This window comes from Notolabrus celidotus, chromosome 7 (assembly GCF_009762535.1).
Source record: "Notolabrus celidotus isolate fNotCel1 chromosome 7, fNotCel1.pri, whole genome shotgun sequence".
Lineage (NCBI taxonomy): Eukaryota > Metazoa > Chordata > Actinopteri > Labriformes > Labridae > Notolabrus > Notolabrus celidotus.
Genome location: NC_048278.1, coordinates 25,184,098 through 25,210,814, shown reverse-complemented (window position 1 = coordinate 25,210,814; position 26,717 = coordinate 25,184,098). Strand labels below are relative to the sequence as shown.

At 43.3% G+C, this 26,717-nt stretch overlaps 1 protein-coding gene across 1 annotated transcript in view; it reads left to right on the top strand.

The window, feature by feature from the left end:
* znf827 (zinc finger protein 827) overlaps positions 1-26,717 on the top strand; it is a 75,806-nt gene that overhangs the window by 5,852 nt on the left and 43,237 nt on the right. The window contains 3 exon segments of the mRNA XM_034688193.1: positions 17,609-18,889; positions 21,190-21,362; positions 21,661-22,159. Of these exon segments, the coding sequence (XP_034544084.1) occupies positions 17,609-18,889; positions 21,190-21,362; positions 21,661-22,159 (1,953 nt within the window).

The following is a 26,717-nucleotide window of genomic DNA, read 5'->3' as shown; positions in this document are numbered from 1 at the left end:
ATACACTGTGTGAAAAAGTGATAGGAGGCCACAGCTTGTAAAATATTTGTAATTTTTTTAAGTCAAGTTATAGAAAAAAAGTATTTGTCAAAAATGGGCATACTAATTTAAGGATGTGGACCCAATTATATATGTGCGTGTGTGTGTGTGTTTTCTCTTTTTTTTTAAGGTACCTTGGGTGCAAGTTCCTCTTTGTGTTGTTCATGCTGCCTGTAGCTGCACATTTAGGCATGACCACAACAAGAACAGTGTTACAGTGTCCGTACGAGTGTGAATGTGTACAAAAACTCACTCAGAGATCCCTTCAGGGTGTTCTTTAACATGTGCATTACACTGTAATTACATTGTAGTAATACCGACATACTAGGGATGCCCCAAGCAAGTTTGTTAAAGGAAAAATTAAATTCCCACAAGCCGACTCGTCTAAAGGTAAGAACACAGTTCAGAGAAAAAAAAGTCAAAACAGAGCAGATTTAATTCTACATTACTACATACATGGTCACAGAGTCTGCAGGTAAATTATGACAATGGGTTTGATGAGTTTGGCTAACGTTAACAGAGCTAGCAACACCAGCCTTCGGGCCTCCCTGCATGTTAACATCCACATGCCTGTGTTTGTTACGCATCGCTCAGGTTGAGTTAACCAGACACAGCCTCTTTACAGCTTTATCTCCATTTTCTAAAAAAATAATAATACGACAAACGCAAAGAGAGAGACCATCTGTCATCTGGGCTTGTTTACAACTTGATGAATAATTGTCGTCATCAACCAGAGCCACAGCTCAAGCTAGTGGCAGCTTAGACATAACATATGCCCCTATTTCAGGCTTACATTACTAAAGTGTTAACTCGTTTAACTGGCTAATAATCCTGGTGTCGACTTGTAGTGATGATGATGTTTAATCATGTTGTCGTCACATGCACAGTGTTGTTTAATTTTTTTACAGTACTGACTGACTTAACTGTAAATTTCCCCAAACTCATTGTGAGCTATTAATCCCATCCATCCATTGTCTCCTTGCAAAGTAATGCAACCTTAATAAGAGTCAAGTCTCATGTCCTTGCCCCCCCCCCCCCCCACCATAACCCAAACCATGTGTACCCATCATCGGATAGCCGAGGGTATATGTGAAATTTTGCAAAGTGTCGCACCCTGCAACTGTTGCTCTTATCTCATGAAGCGCAAATTTTCTTGATAAGAAAATGATTGGGGTCACTGGAAGCAGTCCTGAGATTTTTAATAAGTTGGCTTCCAGTAAAAGATCTGATTTAGTGTTTGGATGAGCTTGTTGGAGGATAGTGCCCAGTAAACACAGTACAATATTCTCTTACTGTAAGTGGTACAGTTTTCTTACTTATTTGATGACAAAACAGCACGAAAAGTCCCAAAGAAAAACAGAGAAGTGCTCTGCCCATTCGTGGTGTATTCATTTGATTGTTAACTATCACTATTGACTGATTTCAAAAACAGTATTTTGATAACTGAAAATTGATTTTTGTTTTAGTCATAGAGCTGTAAATGCTCTTCTGATGCAGTCAGGAAAAGGTACTTTTTGATTTATGAGAAATGAATGATGTTACACTGAACCTCAGGGTTCATGTAACAAAAACTTTGAGAGTCCTCACTCAGTCAGAGATAAAGAAACAAAAAGATACTCTCTTTCCCAGTGTTTGATTTACTGGTGGACTGCAGGCATCTTTAAAGATATATTCTAGTTCTTAAATGATGATTACAACATGAACTTTATTAAAACGGTCAACTTCAGAAATTTAAAAGCTCAGCTCACGCCTCATCATCCAAGGTCTGATTACACAAAGCTTAATTTGGTTGAAATAACTTAGGTTGATGTACTTCTTCTGAGGGGTGCATAGATTCCTTTGCCACATTAAATCAGGTATCAGTAGCCGGCCCCACAGTACAGTACCTGCCTGTCTGCCTGGTCTCAATCAGACCCCCTCTGTGTGGAATGGAAGTGCCTCAGCCTTGGTAACGATTTTTCCCGTGTTGACAAGTCACAACATGGAGATCTACAGCTCGGAGAGCAGCCCTTTGGCTACGTAGAGCCCTGCTTGCACTGAGTAATAGCAATCTCACAGGAGTAGCAGGCTTTCAGCTGGCAGCAGTTCATACGGAACAGCTCGCCGGTGCAGCTGGGAAAGACAGAGCAGAGAAGAGAGGAGAGGGAGAGGGAGAGAGGAGCTGCTGGTGGTGGTGGTGGTGGTGGTGGTGTTGGTGTTGGTGCTAGCAGTGGAGATGGAGGGAGGAGGGAGGAAGTGGAGAGAGGAAGAGCTGTTAAGAGCTTTGGGCGGTTTCTCTGTTGTTGTACCACACAAGTGCATCCAGGCCCTGCAGGACAAGCCTTTAACAGGCATGAGGGATGGAGAGCATGAGAGGAGAGGAGGAGGAGGCGGCGGCGGTGGAGGAGGAGGTGGTGGTCTGGGGAGCTGAAGCCGGCCAGTCGTGCCAGACGCCTGCTCTAAACAGGGATGTGATTTATTGTTGGACTTGGGTTTCACTCCTAGAAAGGCACTAAAATTACATTGTACAGATATAAAGAACTTCCTGAGTTGTCTTGAAAGAAAGACAATCGCCTGTAGGCTGTAAAGATATTTTAGAGCATGTGGTACATCTTTAACTCATACGTGAGATTCTGGGCATAAGTGGGCATATGATTTTGGTTTTGAATCTTCTGTTGCTGCTGTAGCATCCTATACATCAACTGTCTTTTAGGCTGCTTTTAAACATATTAACTCCATACAGGCAATTATTGAATGTGTATTCCACCACGGGGCTTAAAATGACTTTTGGCCACTTTTGATCTTTGTCCCCCTTGCTGAATGCACTCTGCACAGCGCAGTGCTATGGGACGACCTCACTTCCTGTGTGGGTAGACGAGGGCAGAAGGCCTCTCACACACACACACACACACACACACACACACACACACACACACACACACACACACACACACACACACACACACACACACACTCACACTCACACTCACACTATCAGATACTCTCTCCCAAGCTCGGCCTGGCTCTAGCTGGCCTTGGAGTGCATGAGCCAGGCTAACCCCTCTCTCCTCTCGGTTGTAGAAGTGTTTCCACATTGCGCGTTTGGGCAGTCAAGAGCAAGGCATGGGCTAATGTCTCTAAGTAGACGGGCTAACGGCCGTGTGTGTCTGCACCTTTTTGGGACGTAGGATCAGTTTTATAGTGAGATTAAAAGTAAAGAGAGGGAGTCGGGGCTGTTACAGACACAGGATAGTCGCACCATAAGGCAGTGACAGCTCTCTAGGGAAACAATATATCATCTCTGAAGAGGAGAGTGGAAGTGTTTGGCAGCGGGACAAAAATCCTGAGGAGTTAAGATCATTGATGTGATGTCATCGCAGAGAAAGCCATTGTCAGTGCCGTGCAAGGGTTATTTATGATGTTGGAAATGCAGGTGAGCGTCTTGACTAATTCAGTGTTGCAAAGGAGGCTTCCCCATTTGCACAATATCATCATAGCATCTCCCCATGCATAAAGAAACACAATGTGACCCAGGTCTCATCCTTTTCATTGTTTACCAAGGGCATTTGGTCAGTTCATTTTGCCCTTGTGATGTTAATGAGATTAGCTAATCGCTGGATGTTTCATTGTGAGTGATGAGCTGTGTGGTTTATGGTACCTTTAAGAACCATAACCATAAGTAGAAACAAATGAAGCTGGATGAGTTAGCAGAGGAAGGTAATGAATGAGAGGGTATAGGTAGGGAGCTATTCTAAAAAGAGCTAAATCAGATGGCTGGGCTCATGATTGCCCGTATGTTCCCAGTGCCCACGAGTGCTTTGAATGGGGGCCATGTTGGTTCAGATTGCCGTGTCATTAATCCCTCGTACTCTACAGGGGAGTGGTCAGCGGCAGATGTATTTGCACTTCCTCCAGAAGGTTTTCTAGATTAGCACAAATCCTCCCAGAAAAAACGTTTAAAAAACCTCATTTGGCACGCACAGCCAGACTTTGTGCTCATAGCCGGCCAAAGACAGCCATCCCTCCCTCTACATCTCATTCTCTCTGACTACCCTGATTTTTTTTTTGTATCCCCCACCTTGTGGTTCTCAGAGCTTAGCCCCGCGTCGATTTGGACAGGCCGGTGTAATTGTTTGGAAACTGGGTTCTGTCATTTGCATGTAGCAAGCAGCCACTTTGCCAGTTTCAGTGGTTTGACCTTGTTGTACCTGCCAGCCAGAAATGAGATCATCAGAGGAGTAGACGAGAAGCTGACATCTCTCCTCCACCTACCCGTGGCTTTAAGTGATGGTTGTCATAGCAATCATTATGCCACAGAACAGACTCAGTGGGTGAGGATGGCTTTGAATGCGGCAGCCTCGGGTCACAACCTGGTTATGACAAAACAGATAGACCTATGAGGGTTGCAGTACACAGTCTGCACAGAGTAAACAGCCGCATACATTGCATGTCAGGTCCGTATAGATTTCAGGTGCAGATTAAAATTACTGAGGCAATGTCTCCTTTTTTTATACCTTGGAGAGAGCGAGGCAGGTATTGGTGTAACAGAGAGAGAAAGAGCGGCATGGGGCGAACAATGCCTCTCATTCCCATCAGCTGCCCTGGCCAGCATTTAACATGGAGATTGGAAACGGAATAAGCTCTCCCCCCCTTTCTCCCTGGACCTGCATGTAAATGAGGTTAGCGGTTAGCATTTCCTGCTGTGCCACAGCAATTCTTCTCCCTCTTCCTTTTTTTTTTTTTTTCAAAATAATGGCCTGAAAGTGCTCCCCCTTTTTTCCTAGGGTAGAGACCGGGACCAATGCTGATTAGTGTCCCTGTCCTAAGTGACAGGCTAAAATCCAAGCAGGCACTGTCTTGGGCGCCTCTGCCAAACAGACGTCAAACCAATGCCACCATAAAAAAGCCCCCTCCTCCTCCTCCTTCCTTCATTCTCAAGATTCCCTCCCTCTTGGGTCTTCCTCGCCTCTCTGCTCATTCTCCTTGTTGTCCAGTCTGAGTATTCTGATAGACACCGCCTCCATTGCTCTAACACACACCCGTCCCTTACATACATACACATGTAGAATTACCTTCTTCTCTCCCGACCTCACTCTGTATCCCTGGGTGGACTGGCTGCTACAGAGCCGAGTGTCCCTTTTGCCGGTGGGGTGATTTACAAACAATACATGGACGCTGTACACACTCCCACCTTCCACCCTCCTACTCTCTCTCACTTCTCTTCCACAGACACACAATCACCTCTGTGAGGAGCTTCAGTGTGCCAGAGAACTACACAGCAGGGTGATGGCCTGTTCTTTTTCACACTTGCTTCCAAAGAATGTACCCCCGTCTCCTCCAGAATGCTAGTGCGACATCCATGTCTCTGTTGAATGAGGTTACTTTGTCAACCGGAAGGAAAATTGATGGGATCTGACTTGTGTGTCAAGTGGCTTATAATTAGTAGTTTTTAAAACCACATGAAACGGTAATCTGAGCTGTATTCATGACAATTTTTCCTGATATTAAAGCAATGCGCGAGGGAGTTATTTGAATAGTTGCAGGCATATGCTAATTACTGTGTTTAAGAAGAGGGAATTTAGGAAAGTTAAAAAAGCACTAAAAATAAGACTCCTGTTGTGCTCCTCTTGTATCTGTAATGAACTGTCATCCTCAGGCTTTTTTTCAGTTTGTGGAAACACTTCATACATGATAGACTTTAAAACAACCTCTGCAGCACGACACATTTATCTGTTTATGTTCACGAAAAAGCAATTCATCCAAGCACAATGTAAGTAAGTCATAGTAGAAACATAGTGTCTGTCATCCTGAGCTCTTACTGCATGTGTTGGAGGCATAATATCTTGAGTTTTTCACACATGTATAAAAAACACGCAAGTTGTTTTCAACCATATGTGGTGTTTGAAAGTGTGCTGCATGTGTTCGCCTGTATTCACTTTGACAAAGAAGGAAGCCACCCACATATGCCTATTCCTATGAGATACAACAGCTGAAGTCTTGATGACTATGAACAGCTCTTTCTCACAGAATCAAGAGATTACTCTGTTGCAGTACATCGTTTAGACACTCTATTGGCAATAAGCCTTGTTTTATCACACAACCTATGAATGAATTTTTTTCTGAAAACTTACAGAACATTCACTGGAAATTTTCCACAAATATCAGCAGCAGCTACAAACGACCGCCCAACTCTGTGTTCTAAATGAATCAGTCCATAAAATAAATAGAATGCAAAGTATTTCTTTTTAGTAATTGCTTTGTGAAGATGAGGGTCGGATATTCATAATTTGTTTTAATACGCATGCCATCCAAACTGCATCCCTCTGAAAAGCCTACTGCTGTTTCAGAAATGAAAGAATTGTGTTTTGGCTGGTTGCAGACAGACTTGGCAGCTGGCTTTTATCCACAATAAATGGAGTGTTATCTTATGATTCATGATGCAAATGACTACACATTTTAGATGGCCTACGTTTGTACTGTATTGGAATGAAAGGAAAGTTGTGTTTGGTCTTCAGCCTACCGGCAGGTTTGAGAATTGGGTTTTTGTTCTGTCTGCCAACAGATAGTAAACGAAAAAAGATTGAGCCAAATTTTTTTTAGGCCAAACTTGAAAATTTGTTGGATATTGAGCCGTTTGTTAAAATGTGATAGATAATTACCAATTGATTGACCTTTTTAATGATGGAAATTTAGCCACTGGGACTGCCCTTATTCTTGCATTTCCATAGCAAACTGTGCAGCTTATTGTGTTGCCATTTTTGTATCAGAAATTCCAACCCTGCATATCCCCACCAAACACCCAAACAAACATGCAGTATGTGTTTAAATGGTCTTTTAACTGTGCTTCCATTGTGGTGTTCATCTTTCAGTTTTTGTTTGCTCAATGTGTTGTCACATGCTTTCAGATTTCAAGCTTTTAAAAATTCTTCTCTGTGCTAAAACGCCAGGCAGCTAACTAGATAAAGTAACCTTAGGGGGGTCGATCACTTTGAAGAATCACTGCTAAACAATGGGTTGTCAATCAACTTCTGATTTGTGTTGTAGGAATAGACTATTGTAGTAACGAAGGCCTATTTCAGTAACCCACTTATTGGCAAGTGGCAGCTGCTTAATTTGGACACCAATGCTAGTGTAGAACAAAACAAAGGCATGAAGGCTTAAAAACACTCAAAAACTCTGTGTAGTAGACCAAAGCAAAGAGAAAAAGTTGTAATGCAAAATGTTTAAATTGTTGTAAATATTCTCATTTCATGTGACTCGTACTGGTGAGTGGTGATCCTCACATAAAACAAAAACCTTGTCCGTTTTTGTGTATTGTCTTGTGTTCTTGAATACATCTCTGCTGTTGATTTTTGCTGAACTCAGAAATTTTGTAAAATTGTTCAACAACCTGTTCACTCACTCACCTCCAATCACAATTTTGTTCCCTTTGAGTGGGGGACTAATCTTGTTATAAGGCACTACATCTAAAAAGTGACCTTTGACATTTAACCCTCAAGTGGTTTTTCAGAGGGCAGAGCAGGTCAGTTTTTGCAGCTCCCTGTAGTTTGGATTATGGTGATTCATAGACAGTGTCTAAAGCTGTTATTGATATTCAAACAATCTGATTCATTCAGAGGAGAGCTGTAAATATTCTGACTTTCTAATATAGGGTGAGTTAAACCTTTTTGGATGTGAGATCTTTTGTAAGACCTGCTAAGATTACTTGTCAATAAATAGGTGTGACTCATTGCCACTAAAAAAAACCAAACGTTTTTTAAAAAGTCATTCATAATGAAGTGATGATTTAGAAAATCTGACTGTAGTGTTGACCCAGGGCTGGTTCACTGTCCAAAGCAGTGCCCTGTAAATACCTGTTTATTATCCCTCACCTAGTAAATGCTAATTTGCCAGTTAATCCTTGCCTCTCTGAATCAGCACAAACTAAGTTTAATGTTGTGTATAATGTAGCCATGCAGAGTCAGTAGCACCCCAGAGGTGTTGGATCAGGTTAGATCAGGTTATGTCACAAATACGCCAGGGTGCTTGGGACATTTAGTGCTATCAGAAGCTTTGATCTTGCATCCATTTGCAGACTGTTAAAATGACACAATTTAAAACATACCTTTTCATGCATCAGTCCGGTACATTAACTTCCATTTACCTCAAATAAGCTCAATATGAGCAGGGCAAGCAAAACACCAGGCTTACGAGTTGGCCAAATGACTATCAGGTAGTTTTTATCTGCTCCTAGAAAGAGACTCTATTTACTTCATGTTTGGCAGACATTCATAATCTGTAAGGCGGTCTGATATTTCGTGGGCAAACAGCTTTTCGTTATGAAGGCACTTGATCCCACTGTACAAAAAAAGCTGTCCATGGTCACTCTCTCCTGAGTAACTCAGAGTTTTTCATTTTAGAAAGGTGAGAGGTTCAATAACGTTAAATAAGTATGCATAGAGGTCACTGTGTGAATTAAAATCTAAACTACTTTTGCAGTCATGTTTCAACAGACAACCTTAATCTGTCTGCTGGAGTTGTTTTGGTTTTGGTCAGACTGTAAATTCCTGCCAGGTGTCTATATGCCTTCAGGTGTTTTGGCCAGCATCTGCACACCTCTGAGTGTCTGGCACATTGGACATATTATTGTTGATGGTTTTAGACTTTAGTTTTGAAGTTCTAACTTTTTTTTTTTTCTTGTGGTTCTACTCACTTTACAAAACATATAGCTTTCAGGAATCAACTGGAATAGGATATTATTAGCTTTCACTGCTGTTTGTTTTCCACACTGAGCATTTGTGGAAGTGAAATCTAACAAAAAATGATATTTGTTTAAAAAACAGCCACATGAAGGCAGTCTAATTTAAAAATTGAGGAGATCAGATTCTCTAATTTGGGAAATGGACTGGGTTTGTCACCTAAAAGGTGATGATTTAAACATCAGCTGAGAGGACACTGAATAATTTTGGCTGCTTCATGATTTTTGTATTGAAAATCAGTTTTCCTCTCATGTTCGTCATTGTAGGTCAAATTATATTAGGAGGGTCAGCTAGCTTAGCTTTTGCTGTTTTTTTAACGATGCTCTATATTTTCTGTTTTATTTAAAAGATTCTCATAGTTAATCATGCATGTTTTTTCACCCAAAGAGGACTTTCTGCAAACGTCTCTACCTCTCCAAAAGACAAAAAAATAATCAAACCATGGTAATTTATCCATCCATCCATCCATCCATCCATCCATCCATCCATCCATCCATCCATCCATCCATCCATCCATCCATCCATCCATCCATCCATCCATCCATCCATCCATCCATCCATTATTTTGACCACTTATCCAGTTCCAAACCCCAATCCCAGCTGACTTCGGGCAGAAGGCAGAGTAGACCCTGGACAAGTCTTCAACCTCTCACAGTAATTTAAACAAATACCAAATATTGAATAGAAAGTGTCAGGATAAGAATCTGTTTCTGTCAACGCTCTTTGCAAGGGTTAAATCAGAGGAGCTGAACTGTTGTTAACATTAGCTCTCAAGCTCATGTTGGTCATGTGACTTAATGTGACAAACTGAGAAAGTAGTCATTGGGTTGCTGGTCTGGCTCAGGTGGTGGAGGGAGCGCCCCATGTACAGGGGCTACAGTCATCGTTGCGCCGGCCCTAGGTTCGATTCCTGGTCCCGTCAGTATAAGGTGTATGTCATCCCCTACTGCCCATTTTATTTGTATCCTTAAAGCTGTCCTATCAAATATTGATCAAAAGGCCCCAAAAAAATCTTAGAAGAAAGAAAGGAAGAGAGAAAGACAAAGAAGGAAAGAAAGGAAAGAAAGGAGAGAAAGAGACAAAGAAAGAAGAAAGAAAGTCGTTGTTGGAATTATTTAGATATATGGTAAACAGCCTGCGTCGGTTGTAAAAATTAACACCCATGCAGCCTGGTATAGGAGTCTGGTGTGAGACTGCTGTGAGAATAAAGGGTCCAAACAGTCCTGTCTTCATATTAAATAACAAATGTGATTTGACTAAGAAATCTCTGGAACATCCCATGACTTTTCATCATTATGCTTTTTCATTTGCATCTCACTGTAGACTTTTAATATGACTTTGAAAGTGTCTGAGTAAGACAGTGCCTGCCCCTTGTCCGCTGGTTTTTAACTGGTAGACAGAGATTGGATTTGACAAGCTTATGTGTAATAGATGTTTCAAACATTTTGAGTCTGCTTTTGGGACTGACAGAAATATTGGCTCCGTTTTCACTCATCAATTACCGCCATTAGCAGGCTAATGCAGTTTATATCAAGCAGGGGCTGTAGATTATTGCCGCAATTATAATCCTAATCATTATGTAATGTACTCTCTGTGTCCATCTACAGAGGCAGAGATGAAAAAGATCAAAATTTGCAATGTGCTTGTCTCTCTTTATGGGGAGTTTGTTACTCATGTATTCTTTGCTCTAGTAGTTCTCACACCTCGCATGTTCACACATTTGCATCAGGACGTTCTTGCATATGCAATAGAAATTGATTCTCTTTTAAGGGATGTGGGAACCTTTTTAACAGCTCACAGCTTAGTGCACTCACGATTATTCATAACTGAACTATTTAGCAGCAAATTAAACCTGGATTTTACTACTAGATTTTGGAAACAGGTTATGTCCTACCTTCATACTCATCTTATCTTCATACTATTTTGCACTACAATATTACCACAATATAGACACCTGTACAACAGAACAGGTCCTGACAAAAGCATTTCCAAACATGTGTATTTACTTCTAACTTCCAGATTGAGGAGGCACAGTAAAGTCACTCATCAGATTCAGTTGTTATCTTCTTTGTAATGTGTCAGTTGATGCTGCAAGATGCAATAGATACACACTTCTCTCCCTGCAGCAGTTTAGATCCATAGCTTGATGACACATTTGAGGTTATGAGCAAGTTTTTTTTTTAAAACATGAGACGCTAAAAATGGAAGGCAAAAATAAACCAGGGGGTAAAGTGCACTTCATCTGCAAGAGGAATTTCAGAGGTCTGGGGCTCTCAGTCGTCTCATTCTCTTCCAAGAACATTATCCTTCCTGTTTCACCTCTGGCCATGCCGCCCCAAAGTACCCACAAACCACGGAGGCCAAGGCCGAAAATACACAGATGGTAATTTGCACTACATTTCAATACGACTCAACCGCCATTATATATAGCCCTGCTGCCTGAACCCTGATCCTCGGCGAGAGTATCGCCTCACCTCAGATTCCTGCTAAAAGATGGGCCCTTTTTGTCTTTGTCACAGACTACAAGCTAAACAGGATGGCTGAGATAGTCGGAGTGAAACGGAGGAGCGGATTTCTGAGTTTTCATCGTGTTTTAATGTTTAACATGAACCTTGATCGATACACAGGAGGTTTTTTTTTTCCTTGGATCAAGTCTTGTGTCGACATAATTAATGCCGGAGGATTGTCTGACGGTTTTGGCTTACTGTAGAAGAGAAGAAAAGAGATGCCAGTTTTTGGAAGTCACTGAAAGTAAGGCCTTGACAATAACAACATAGTTGCTAACTAAAAGTATGTATAAGAAGTACTCATTAAGAGTACAGTTTGCATTATGGACACTTGATCTAAATAGGTTGATGTAAGGAGTGGTGTTTTCTTCCCAGAATGAGCTCACATCAGCATCAGTTTCTTCAAAGTAAAAAGATAACCTGCTGTATAGAAGACGTTTTTCTTCAGTATTCACACACCGCTAAACCACTTGTTAATTGTCATGTTTCATCAACTCCCTAATAAAACATGATGGATAAACTTTGGAGCAGTTATCACGGAAGCTCATGCAAAAGAAACACAGCTTTAAACAGCTTGATGGCGTATATTTTTTTATGAAGGGAGAGAGAATATATGTCTGCTAGCTCCCACACATCCAGCTGGATTTATTTAGAGCATCTGTGTTTTATTTCTTTATTTCTAATATTTGTATTCCCGTTTACGGAGGCCAGGAGTGAGACGAAAGGGGATGAAGGGAGATGAGAAAAAAAACCAACAACGTGTGTGGGTGTAAAGCGATCAAGCAAGTGAGAGATTATAGAAAAATGAGTGGAAGAATCTGATCCAGTCCGTCCCAATTAATGGAATTACCTACCTCTCGGGAGGGACTGTTAGTCATTTGCAGAGAAGTGGAGCCCGCCAGTTGAGCGTCTCTCCCACCATATTGTCCAGCAGGCGCTAATAAGGCAGCCCTGACCGCCGGGCTTGCTCATTAGCATAGCCCGCGGCCGTGGCAACCCCCGCTAGGGCCCAGCCGGACACTTAATTACCGCCGTGGCTCCTTCCTCACTAAATCCATACTTCTGCCTTCCTTCCTATGGCCTCACCTCTGCTCTACCTCCTTAACCCACCCACCCCCCCAAAGACCAACTCAGGCACACACCGCCATCTTCCTCTCCCAGAGAAGATGTAAGACTAATCATTTTGGCAATGTAGATACGATGGCTTTATTCTGTAGATGTTGTGGCGGCCTTTTATGTTGTCCCTCTTTTTATTGCTTGCGGTCAGCAATCCTGAGATTTTACTGATTCCACTGACCTACCCTCTCTCCAGCTTATGCTCCCTCCGTTTTGGCCTCTCTTCCTCTCATTGCTATATTAGCTCATGGGCATGACTCTCATTTTGACATCGGCACAGTATTGATGCACCCCCTGCCTTAATCGGCTAATGGCTTCCTCTTCTTTCCTGCCCAGCCAAATCAACCCCCCCCTCCCCCCCTCCTCTTTACATCCCTCTATCTCTCTCTGTTCCTTTGCCTTCTGTCTTCTCTCCCCCAACCCTGCTCAGGCCTGGGGTCAGTGAGGCCAATTTTCATGCCTGGCTAAGTCACAGAATAGCTATGTGTGTACATGTGTGTGTTGTTGCAAGGGAGGGAGAATATGTTAGTCAGCAGCCTCACACAAGTCATGTGGCTGGTGACCTCCTGACCTACCTCCACTCTAGTCCTGTACTCCTCCCTTTAGCAGCGATCAGTTTATGTGACAAGGAAGCCTGCCTGACTAGTGTACTCACCCTGTATGTATATGAGTACACATACACACACACACAAGCACACACACACCACACACACTCACACACATACTGTACATGCACCCCTCTTTGACCTAGAAAAGTCTCAGCCAAAATAATCCTGCCAAGTTCACAAATGGAGATTGTTGACAGCACTGCGTGGCAAAACAATGAACAAGTACACTACCTGTAATGTCCGGCTGCTTTCAGCTGTGGTTACGGGCTGTGAGCTCACTGTCACTGTTTTGTGACAGGTTAAAAAAGCACACAGGTTTCTAAACACTGTAAGTCACAGAGGTGCTACATCAAAATATTTTTAGCTGCGCCGTGTACACCTCTGTTCAGGCTCAAGGCAGCTCCGGCCAGTCTGAAAGCCTCTCTGTGATCTCTTTGCGTAGCCTCGGCTTGCACTCTGACTTGCTACGTTGTCTCTTTGTCTATAACGTGGTGGCGCTATACATCCCTGTGGCCCAGGGAGAAAATCCCCCCCGCCACTGCACCACTGCATCACCCATGTGTGAGTGATAACAGATCCAGACTGCTGAGCCCCCCGCAGCTGTTGTCTCAACATGCAAGTCATCCCCGCCATTACACCACTAAATGGTTCCCTTTCAGTGGCAGACGCTTGCCGCCTCAGTTGTATCTCCGTGCCTCCATCACTTGAGGGGGGGTGGGTTGCAGCTACTGTCGCCGAGCCAGCCACTGTACTAGAGGCAAAGCAGTTGAATGTGTGTCAGACAAAAATGCGTTGGGGGTGGGGGGAGGGCTTCTGTATTAAATCACATTCTTGGCTGTGTAGTTTAAATATATTTATCACGTGCTTGTGTTTGTCCCCATGCATGTGGTGGGCACACAGCAGCAGTGCAGAGCGGAGACGAAGCCCCCTTAGAGCCTGGGCCGGAGACCATGACCTTGGGGAAATGTCATTCCGCCTACGGGGGTGGCTCGCCTGTGACACACAAAGCCATGCTGGTGGAGTGCATCAGTGCACTGTAGCCTGGTGTGGTGTAGTGTTGCTGCACCTAACCCTGAGTTTGAGAGGAGTGAACTTAGGAAGCTAGGGAGTTCAGCCTCAAAGGTAGGACCATGGGTCAGCAATCTAGTGATTTCCCCTCTAACCACATTACAGCCATTAGTGGCTTTTGCTGCTTTTTCACGTCACATGGAAATGGGTCAGCCCTGCCCTGCATGACTCACTGGCTCTTTCTTCTTTCCCTTCTCTTTCATTCCTGTTAACCCTACTCAGGTGGGAAAATGGCTTCAAGGAGCATGGGAAATTGGCCTCCAAACTGGTACATTATAGTATTTTAATAAAACTTAACAGCAGTCTTAAGTAATAAGAAGAGTCAAGGTAACTGTTTAGAGATGTTCCTATGGTTAAGCTTTTCCAACTTGATGGATGACGTGTCTTCCTCTTCTCCCATTTGACAAAATTGAAGCCAAAATACCCCCAGAAGAGGCACTGACATATCATGCCTGTGATGTCATTGCTAGCCAAAGTCTAGGCAGAGGTACTGACGCCTGGCTCCCTCTGCCAACCAAAACACACACTTAACTTAGCAATAAAATAGGGAAGATCCCTAAGGTCAGTACCGCACTGGATAAAATGCCACTCCAAAAACAAGACACAAAAACTTATTTTAAGGCACTTTTACATTGAAATAAGCAAAAAAAAATCTGCCTATAGAACAAGTGAAATTTTGCTTGGTAAGATTTCTTAAAATAAGACGTAATATTTAGAAAACTGTGATCTTAATTAGCAGGGAAAAACTTATTTTAGGCAATGTTTTAACAGTATTTTAAAGCTTAGTTTCTCAGAATAAGCCAGGAATTGTAACAGTTAGTATTTTTGCACTCAAAAAAAAGATTTATTTACATTTCATGTCAACTTCTTCATTTGAGATATATTCACCTTTATTTGAGTTGCATTATAGCGGCACTTCTCTAGGTTTAAGACCATCTTGTACTTGAAATAAGATTACAAAGTTTAATTTGAGCATTCTGAGATATGTCTTCTCATAGTTAGCTGGATATACTAATATTCAGTCATATTGTTTTTTTAGGGGAAGCCAGCTTTGCTCAAAAGTAGGTGTTTCATTCTGTGCATGTAGTTTGAGGATGTATATGTTTCATCTGATTTAGAAGAAACAGTGCCTGAAAACTGTAACCCACCCTTAAAAAAAACAACTTTTCTTTCTTTCTTTCTTTTATCAATGGAGCTGTTTTCTGATAGACTCTCCAATAAAATGCATTTACTTAAATCAAGTAGTGTTTGTCTTAAATCAAGATTATCCGTCTTCTACAAATAAGATCTCAGCTTGAAAAATGTATGAAATGTAAAATAAACCTTGTTTCTTCTAAATTACTACTCAAAACAAGATAATTTCAAGATTGTTTGACTTTCCAAGATATTTAAGATGCATTGTCTTAAAACAAGGTCCCTCTATCTTGCTCAAATGTTACTTGTTAAGTAAATGTATCTTAAATCAAGTGGGATAAGACATTTTGACTAAAAATGAGACAATTTCACTTGGTAAGATTTTGAGTTTCTGCAGTGCGTTGAAAGCAAAACAGCTTCTTGTGTCCATATTGAGGCAGGCACTCGCAGTTATGAAAAGTTCATCAAATCTTACATAGGCTTCTTTATGGATTTCCCTCACTGTTCCTGCTCTACTTTGCTGAACTTGGAGGACACACTGCCTCAGGTGTCAAAAGAGCTGTCAAATCATGGAGTTATCGAACACTACGGCTTGAATGTAGCATGATAAGCGCTACCTGTGATGGACAGACACCATGTTTGAGTAACTAACATTTGACATTGTTTGAATTTAAAGTTTGACCCATGTCACCATTCGTTACATGGAGGAGGCAGGCTTTAAGATCTATACTGGAGCTTGTTTTAGCTTCACTTTTGGGAAGCTGTCATGTTGTCCATCTTTTATTTAAGTCATTTTTTATACAGTCTATGACAAATGCCCCTTTAATACATGTGGAATAAAAAATATAATTAGTATTAGTGGAAAAACTGTAATTGCTGACTAACTTTACACCCTGTTCAAGCACCACTTGGTTTCTGTTTTTTAATTTTTGCACAATAACTTCTGTGAAACAAGTTGATTTGAAGAGGCAATTGGTCATACGTTTGGTGCAATAACAGGCATACCTGATAACAGATTGTAGGCTGTAAGAGCAGCTGAGCACCATCTTAAATACTTCGTATGAGACTCTGAACAGCTCTATCACTGTTTATACTAATGGGAAAATACTTAATGTTGTTTTAGAAAGCCGAAAAGGTAAATATTTGTATCAAACACCATTGTTTAATTTCTGCATTTTCTTTGACTTAAAAGAATACATCAAATCTGAGATGGACGTGTTTATGTCTGTGTGTGACAGAGGTAAGAACATGTTATGAAGTGTGTGAGTCCTGTTTGATATCTGTTGCAGCAGGAGAGTAGGAGTCATACAAGGTTGTGATTGTGGTCACCTTTGTGGACCACGGCGAGCCCACGCTGGCCAGATGTTAGCCGACTCTAATGATCCTTACAGGTTGCTGGGCTGGGTTGCTCGGCAACTGTTTCGCCATTGCCTGTAAACAGAGAGCGTAGACCCACCAGGCCCCTGTCAGGGTCGTGAAGGTGAAGACGGCTTTGCTGTGTGTGGATATGTATGGATGTTGGCGTGGAAGTAGAGTGCCCGTTCTTCTCCGAAATCTCAGCTCAAGCAGATTTCATGTGAGGTTGTGAACAGTAACCCAAAGAGGAAGAAGAAGTCAGTTTTGACATTCTGTTTTGCCCAGGCTTGGAGCTTTTGACATATTCTTATGGTGGTTTGTTAATATGTATCAGGAATATTCACTTTTCTTTGTTCGCCCTTGTCTGGCAAGCTGTAATGTTTTGCTTATGAATATTGATACATGAAGTGTATATTAATGACCCTTGGTGACCTTAACCCTATCCTTATTGGCTCCCTGGTGGTATCTGCAGGCTCATGAATATTAATCTAGTTCTGTAACCTCCATTACCCTAATCTTTGCTGTCTAGCCTCCCAGAAGGACCCGTTGTCATGGTAACCCCTTTACTAGACTCTTCCAGACCAAGGGTGGGAAAAAAAAATATATTTAAAAAAGGACAGAAAAATCTAAATTACTCAAACATCTTGGATGCGCCTTGAGGAAAACTGGCATTATATAAGAAGGAGGTTTCATTTTTGTTGGATGCAGTGTTTTTTCTGTGTCCTTTCTGAGCACACAAGTGTACATTTGTGTCTAACATGAAGGGAACCGTGCTTATGAATGTTCAAAAATGTGGTGCGTGAGGCCTCCGCATAGGAACGATCTCAAATTACCATCCATCATGAGAAGAGAATAATCACAGTGAAAGGTTTATGCTGAAGAATAACAGTGTTCGGGCTGTATGTGCTGGATGTACACAACTTTTTCTCAGGGTATCGGCCAAAAGATCACACACAGGCTGACTGTTAACTTCAAAAAGATCAGGATGTCTCTGCACAGATACCTGCAGAGCATCTGTTTCTGTCTCCTCAAATTAAATTGTACGTTTTCTCTCCTCCTCCAGATGTGGACAGCAACGAGGAAGGAGGGCCAGATGAAGGTCCTGTGGAGGAGGAAGGCTGGTTTGGGAATGCTTCTGACACACGCTCAGAGTCGTCGTCCTACGGAGACACTCAGGATGAGCTCCTCCTGCCCAGGGGCTCCTCTCCTGACGAGCGGCCCGGAGTCAGCTCTGGGTCCGGGGACCACGATACATGCGGAGGTGAAAGCTCAATGGGTTGCCCCACACCCGTCCATCGTGCCTCTTTGGAACTTCTCGGACTGGATGGAGGAGCATTCTCGGCCCAGGACACGCTCTCATCCGTGGTGTCGTCGCTCTATGGCGAGGCAGCATCTCGTGCCCTGGGGAAACCTCTCAGCAGCAACCTACGGCGCCTCCTAGAGGCTGGGTCGCTGAAACTTGACACTGGGGAGCTCCTGGGTCGGACATCCAGGGGAGGCGCTGGGGGCGAGTCTCCCCCAATAGGTCTGGCTCCACCTTTGACGCTCTCCCCATCTTCCCATCATGCCCAGCAGTTAAGTGCTCTTGCCCGAAAACTGGCCAATAACAACAACAACAGCGGCTCAGCATCACCAGCCTCCTTGGCGCCCTCAGTCACCAACATTAAGCAAGAGCCCCTCGACCCCTTTAACTCTGTCGCCCCTACCAATGGCAGTGGCTTTGTTTGGGCAGGTGTTGCAGAGAAGTGGCCTCCAGCCAGCTGCTCCACGCCCTGCGGCTCCAGCCTGTCTCCAGACTCTGCAATCCAGAAGCTAAAAGCAGCAGCTAATGCCGTACTTCAAGACAAAAACGCTGTGGCCTCCTCTACGACCTCCTCCTCCTCCTCCTCTAACTCTGCCTCTTCGGCAGTGCCCACGCTAGGAGGAGGTAGCAGAGGAGACGACGTGGTGCGCTTCGATGCCTTCAACTCTCCGTTCAGCCCACAGTCGGCTAGCTCCACCCTCGCAGCGCTCTCCAAGAAAGTCAGCGAGCGGAGCCAAGCCACGACAACGACTGGCGCTGCTGCTAATGACCACCAAGCCTCAGCTAGCTCCTTTCTCTCACTCGTGTCCATGACCTCTTCTGCTGCCTTGCTCAAAGAAGTAGCAGCTAGGGCAGCGGGGAACCTGCTGGTTGAGAAGAAGGATGGTTCCTCCTTGGCGTCAGCAGGTGGCCTCCAAGAGGATGTGAAGCCCCTGCTGGACAAGAACCAGAAGGCTCCGACGCCCTCTACACCCACGCAGAGCCTAGAGCTGCTTTTGCCCTCTACTCCAAAGTCCAGAGGCAAACCAAACAGCCAAGCAGGTAATTGTAAGTTATTAAATCTGCATATCAATCACTGTGAGCATATTTATGCAAACACTAACTTTAAAAGAAGAACGATTGCACCCATTCAGATAACAAGAGTGGAGATCAGCTGAGGTTGGGTACAATTTTTGCAGTTAAAAGATGTTAAGACACAAGTACAATTCCCTGAAACACACTCTGTTGTTGCCTTTCTTTAAACACAGAAATGGACTACTTAAGCTCATACAAGGTGCTGCTGTAAAATAAAAAGACTTGTCTGCACAAAAGTAAGACTATGAAGGTTCAAGATCGTTGCAGCAGCACTTCATCTGAGGGAAGTTTTCATCCTTGTCACAGTGCCACTTTCTTTTAAAAAATAATCATACAAAATACCTGAAGGTTCAAGAGAAAAATGTCCCCTGGTATTAAACTTATTTTTATTCAGCCCTCGCCAAAGACAACACCACTTATATCATGAAAGGGACTGTTTGTGCTGAGAAATTATTAGAACTAGGATCGCGATGGAAGCGCGACTGTGTTCTTGCGTTTACTTGCCGCCGAAATAGTATCAGAAAAAGCACAAATCTGAACTTGCATGACATGTTGTCCCTCGTTTTGTAATGGCTGTGTTCTCACCTCACTGGTGCTGAAGTAGCGAGAAGTGTAGCCTCAGCTTAACTGTCAGCCGAGCAGAGAGCATTGCCGAGAGAAAACAGCTCTGGCTGGCCTTCTAGTCTGGGAAATGGTCTGTGGGCTCGACGGGGGGTTCCGACTGAGACCTCACTGCCTTCCCAGACCAGCTCGTTTGTGCTCGGATGTGCGTGCTGCCAAAAGGGGGCCGTCAGTGTGTGCTCAGCACAGTGGGGAGCCCTGGAGTCCATATCCATCTCGGCAGCCTCCTCCTGGCTTCAACCCCCACTAACCAGAGCCCTTTGCACTGATCAGCACAGCAGACTTAAGGCCAAACACATCATACTTTCCACTGACTGGATACAGATGCATGCATGCACACACACTCTGTCTTTTGCTTTCCCTATTATGCTCTCTCTCTCTCTCTCCCTCATCTCTCTCTCCTCTCTCTCTCTCTCTCTCTCTCTCTCCTCTCTCTCCGCTCTCCTCTCGTCTCTCTCTCTCTCTCTCTCTCTCTGTTACTCACAAATGGCCATGCAGTATATTCTGCAAGTGTGTACTCAGACGCAGACATATAACCCAAACAAAGATCTCAGTCTTTCACATGCAGGGAGAGAGAGAGCCTCAAAGTGCAGGCTCACACTAAGTAGCCTTTAGGGAGAACAGAATGTTTTCAGGGAGATGGATGGGCACTTTTGAGGGATTGTGTCGCAACCCCGCCAAATCTAAAATGGCTGGATCAAATTGACTTCAGACAGATGAGGCAGTCGATGTAATATTCTGTGATCTGCATGCTAAAAAGGGGGTCTGCTCTAACCCGCAAGCTGTCAAGGTCGAGCAGTGCTGTAAAAATGCAGGTAGTTGTTTGGTCGCCAGACTGAAAAATGTGACCTTGATTATTGACTGTCATGTCTTGTTTTATTGTTGTCCCTTGCCTGTTCCTCTATAAAACTGTATTACCCGGGTATGTTCTTCTGTCAGAGACACACGTAAACCTTTTTCTCAAACATGATTACTTAGGAAAGACACGTTATGTGCTAAGATGAGGGAACCTAACCTGCACAGGTTTTCTCTCTCCTGCTTTATTTCCGCTCCACTCAGCTCAAACTCCGCATAAGCAGAAGTCATTTTTGCATTGTGATCTCTGCTGTGCTCAGAGAGGTTGGGCCGCAGATGGCGGTTTATTGTTGCAAATAGGCAGTCTCGAGGTTTTACACCTCAGGTCAATGAATGGCTGAGCACAGTAATTTCACCAAACACTGATTACCAGATGTTTTTCAAGGAACAGCACTGGAATACTTATGAAGCCATCCTGACAGCCCCTTGTAGAATTGTAATGCAATCATGCCTCTTTCTAATAAGACCAATTAAACAGTAATGGATGCCGGATATGAAGCCAACAACAATAATCGAGACACTAAAACATGCTTGAGTTTTTACTTCCATTGTTCCATTGCTTCCAGCTGGCATTTCCCTTGATAGTTCTCATCATTAGGTGTGCAGTCGTTGTCTTTCCCAGATTTGTGTAAACTTTTGTCTGCTTCTTGAATTGTATCTATCTTTACAATAACAAGACTTTACTTCAGAAACAACCTAGACACTTCCTTCACTTTCACACAGATGACTGGCTTTTAAATCTCCCTCAGTGTTTTATTTAAATGATAGCTGTGTTTTTTGGTGGTCTCCAGGCTCTCCTGAGGATGGTGGCAAACCGTTCCAGTGTCCTGTGTGTGGACTGGTTATCAAACGCAAGAGCTACTGGAAGAGACACATGGTCATCCACACAGGCTTGAAAAGCCATCAGTGTCCTCTGTGTCCCTTCCGCTGTGCTCGCAAAGACAATCTCAAGTCCCACATGAAGGTGAGATGTTATGGATCGTCTTTATCTTGTAACCCTGTATCCTGTGACACCCCCACCTTCACCATAATTGCTATTATTGCCCATTGATTAGAATGATTAACACTAAAGCATGCTTTAATTACTCTTCCTGTTGTGTTTTGTCCTTAGCTTGGTTTATTTGAACACCATGGAGAGTTTATTGTTGCACCTCACTGACACATTTAACTGAACAGAAGCAAATAATTCTTTCTCTTGGTGTTCCATTGTTCCTGCAGAGAGTAAAGGTGGTCTGACACTTAAGCCTGTCCCCCCTTTTCAGGTACATCAGCACCAGGACCGGGGTGAGACGTTTCAGTGTGAACTCTGCCCCTTCACCTCTTCCCGTCACTTCAGCCTGAAGCTTCACATGCGCTGCCACCAGCATTTCCCCCGCACAGACGTCAAGGTGAAAGAGGAGCTCACCACCGACACAGAGGGCGAGGGCTCCCTGATGGGTGACAGCGGCTCCGTGGACCTGCGGGTGACGGAGGTGTCGCCGCTGCACTCGGATTCTCTGCAGCAGACGTCGCCGCCGCTGCTCGAAGCCTCGTCCAATCACGTCCACATCAAGGAGGAGCCGCTGGAGCGAGATCTGTCTGTGCTGTCCCCCTTTAGCATGTGCAGGGACCGTCCCAGCAGCAGCGCCAACTCACTGGACCTGCCCGGAGTCGGGGTAGGAGTCGGGGTCCGATCTAGTCCTAGTGGTCCAACCACGGCCTCCATCTTTAGCCCTGACATCAATACCAAGACAGCCACTGACCTGCTTATGAAGCTTTCAGGTAAGCATGACTGTTTTAAATGAAATATGAAAATGCTAGTCTTTTTAAGGCTGCGACTAAAACATTTTCAGCCTCCTTTCAATATAAAATAACATATTTATATTTTAAAAGATGGAACTGGTATTTATGCTATTTTGCTTAAAATATTATCTTGAATTACATATTATCATAACAGTCGGCTCTAGTAGTTGAATTAATCAGCAATTTGCTCCAGCTCTGTGTCAGTCAATTTATGTGCATGCATGCTTCTGCTATCATTGGAGACTTATGATAGCAGAAGTCTTTATAGCCCAGAGAAATTAACCAAAAGAAGTGTAAGTAATTTTTATTCAAAAGCCTATAAAAAGAATAAATCCTCCAATGTGAGCATGTGCTGTACTAAAGTTAGGCGTTATTACTGTCCAAATGCAAGACAGATTGAGAGCTACATGGAAAAACAGCTTGCAGAGACACAACACCAGCTTGACTTCTGTAATCCATAATTGTTTTGTTTATTGTGCTATTTTCTCAGCTTGACTTTCTAACTCCAGTCACTGCAGTCACACTTTAATCAAAAGTATTTTACTTCTTCCAGACTCAAAACGCAAAGACTCACGCTTCTGATCTCCAGCTCGATGTTGTCTCCCCTTTGCCTTAAGTTTTGTTTTGATTCTTAGCTGTCACCAGAAATAACACTCGTAAGAAGTGTAAACAGTTTTATGTTTATCATTTCAGGTCAAGGCTGCAGTGAGTCTCTGTGAGCTGCTTTAAATGGATTTTAAAACAATGGTAGCCTAAAATGTCTGGGAGGTAGTTCAAGCCATCAGTGAATAGACAGCTTCAGCTTTTGACAGTAACAAATACATTAATGTGTTTGGGCTATTACGGGATCAGCTCTGAAAAAAAAACTAAAACCCCACGGTTGTTATCTGCTGTACTCTGAATTGAATAGAAAAGTTTACATAATATGTGCCTAATGACTCTGCAGGGGTCTCAGGAAGATTCATATTCACTAAGATGTTGTTTTTCAGATGTCATCGGGCATCTTGAGGATATCAGGCATGTCTTTACTTGCACACAGGGTTACTCACAACCTTGGTTTCTGTGTCTTTCCCATGAGTGTTAGGAAAGTAGGCCAGTGACTTTTAGCCTTTTCACAAGTACCACATGCCTTTTTTATTACTTTTTTAAAGGGGATGTTAAACCCAAAGAATTCAGCATTTTTCCCCTTGGAACCCTTTTAAGAAAGTCCAAATATTGTACACAATAAAATCCAGCAATTAAAATTCCACTGAAACCTGAATCAGCTGCAAAATCGAGTGTAAACAAAGTTAGGATTTCACCTATGAGATTCTAACTTTCTAAATCCACATTCAAGAGATGATGAAGCTCATTGATCAAGCCTCAGTCCACATTACACTCAGCAGCTCCTGTTTAGCACAGCAAATCTAACTGATACATCAGCACTTTCCTTTATCATGCCATCCCTGTGTGTGATGAAGATGTGTTAGTAGAAGTGAAGGAGAGGAGACATTCTCTGCATAATCACAGAGCATTCGCTGTCTACTTACTCCTGCATGGTATGTTGGGAATCTGATATTGAGATTCTTTTTACTAACCATATACACGGCACATCGCTGTGCTATAAGGTAAAACAGTGCAGTGATTAACTTTTTGTAGTTATTGTAACTTATCAGTTACAGCTCATGCAGAAACAGCGCATCATTGAAGTGTATCAGAAAGGTATGCATTTAATAATCAGCTGAAGTACGACTGTGTAGCTCTCAAGTCATGACCTATATCAGAGAATGTAAAGTATGTTCATATCTTATCTTGTAGGGGAATGTTTCTTTTTTTTAACTGCATACTATGTGATTAGAAATGTCATCACAAAACCAAAATTATAGCAGATTCTTTAACTACTTTCAGATAATGTATCCATTGAAAGGATGAATTGAGCTTCTTTTACACACAGTTAAAACGACACTTGATGGCTGCTCAGTAGGACACTCTCAGTCCTCTGCTGCTGGCTACTGATTAGCTCCACTGAAGCAATTCGGGACTGAATGATTTGCTCAAGGGCACCTCGACAATAGCTATTGAGGGATTAATATTTCTCCCCACCAATACTGCTGGTTTTCATGGGAGTTGAAGATGTGTAACCTCTGAGGCGTGTTATTCCCTGTTAGGAGTGATTGGTCTGTACATCTTATTATGACTGACTAAATTAGGACACTTGTATTCTAAAGGTTTGGATGAAAATGGCACAGGAGTGGATAAAGTTGTAGATTACATTAGCTGTTGTACTTCGTAGAGTGTCTCGTGAATTGCCGTTGATGATACAAAATATAATGTGTAGTGTATATTAGTATTTATGTTGGCCATTGGCGAAGTTGCAATGTGACACAAAATTTTCCCAACCTTTCTAATGTAATGATACAGCATTATTTCAACAAACTTGACAAACATGCTGCTCTAAGGTAAACAAGGTCCAGGCTGTGTTTAGATGCATTTCACCATGCTGCAGAAATATCAAAGGCTGAGCTCGGAGACAATGGCAAGATTGATGGAAAAAGGTTGACCGGGGTTCAGCGTCGGGGTCGAGGCTACGGCTGCCACTCTTCCACTTAATGCTGCGTAATTAGATTGAGATCTTGAGCGAGGATGGGAGGAAAAAACCCTGGCAACATTAGATTAATTAAAAATTTATGCATAATTCATAATTAAAAAGGAATTCATAATTTGAAATGATTAGCGCCCTCAGCGCCATCCTGTGACCCCGCCAGGATGCACGGGGACTGGGCCGGCTTAGTTAACTCCCCCTCGATCTCGCATGCCCCAGCTCCACATGGATGCCCCCTGGGTGCCAGTTTCACTTCACTCCCAGACTGCACAATCAAGCCCAGGCAACTCCCAGAGGAGCCAAGATGGCTTCTCACAATGTCAGTCCAGTGTCAAGTGGCGGACATCTTAGTCAGGGCATCATTCAAGGAGAATGAGGGAGGATATAAAAAGACAGGACGAGAGGACGTTGAACTTGAATGCATGATGATGGGTTTTAATGAATACTGCTTCTTTGATCACCATAGATCTCTCTTTGTCGGGGGGCGGAGTTAAAGATGGAGGGTTATGAAAGTGAGACGGACTGGACTCAGATCTTTGGGAAACATACCCATGCTGAGGAGCAGCCAGGGAGGGAGAGGTTGAGGAAGTTCCTCCTGGGACCTCTAGACTCTATTTCTTTTGACCGTCCCTGCAACCCAGATTGAAAGTGTACATGAGCAGCTCATCCCTCCTGCTTTTACACTGCTGTCTCAGTGCCTCAATCCACCAAGGCTTGGGAGAGGGAGGGTGTGGGGGGGCGGTTGGGTAGTGGGTAGTGTGGGGCTTGAGAGGAAAGGATAAAAAAAAAAAAAAGAGAGACAGATAAAGTGACAGCAAGTGAAGAAGACAGAGAACGAGGCATAGAGGGAGTTGCATTGAGTTCCCCAGGCATTAAAAAGCCAGTGAACTCATCCTGACCTCTGACATAATAAGCATATCATTTTTTTGGGCTGCCCTGCTTTCCATTGAGTGTTGATACTGATACCCTTTGATTTTTATCCTTGCACGCTGACACAACCGTTAGCTATCCAGTGTGATCCACATTTTGATTCAGAGATGAAAGCCCGCCGAGGCACTTTGAAATGCACAGCCCCTACCCTGTGCCCAGTGGACCCTGAGTTAATAATGACAGTGGGCACTGCACACCCTCCAAACACCAAACCCCCCCTCCCCCCCAGCCCACCATCCCCCGCTGCGGTGACACAGGCACAACGAGCTTGACCCTGGCTGGGTGTGAATTAATTGGCATGCAGGGGGTTGTGGGAGGTGTGCATCTGTCATGATGCTTCTGCAGTTGTCTTATTATCTTTCTCTCAGAGAGTACACTGCATGTAATGCTTCACTCACAAAAAAGGAGGCACTGGAAGAATTTCAAGACTGCACATGTGCAATTTTGGGATTTTTTAAGGAGCATTGACCCCCCCACAAACCCACAGTTTCTGTGTCTTATCCCAGCAACATCATTACCTTCATTTGGTATGAAAACAAAGCTAGAAAACAGTATCGATTGCATTATATATTACAGTGGTTGTGATAATAAAGAAGACGAGATTTGTGTGTTCAGAGTACTGTTGACTTGTGCTACAGTAGAACTTAATTTTTCCAGGTCAAACAAGCAGGCCGCTTCTGAAATTACGCATGACACCCAAAGCCACAGCTAACACATTCATTATTCTACTGGTTGCAGGCTAAATGGATGGGAATAAATAAGTGAACAAAATAGAAATTAGCCTATAGATGTACAAAAGTAGTCAGATTTAACGAGAGAGAGAGAGTGTGTGTGTGTGTGTGTGTGTGTGTTGTGTGTGTGGTGTGTGTGTGTGTGTGTGTGGTGTGTGGTGTGTTCTGTGTGTGTGTGTGTGTGTGTGTTGTGTGTGTGTGTGTTGTGTGTGTGTGTGTGTGTGTGTGTGTGTGTGTGGTGGTGTGCTCTTGAGAAAGTCCTGTCCCAGTTAGAGCTCCCAGGAAGAACTGTTGG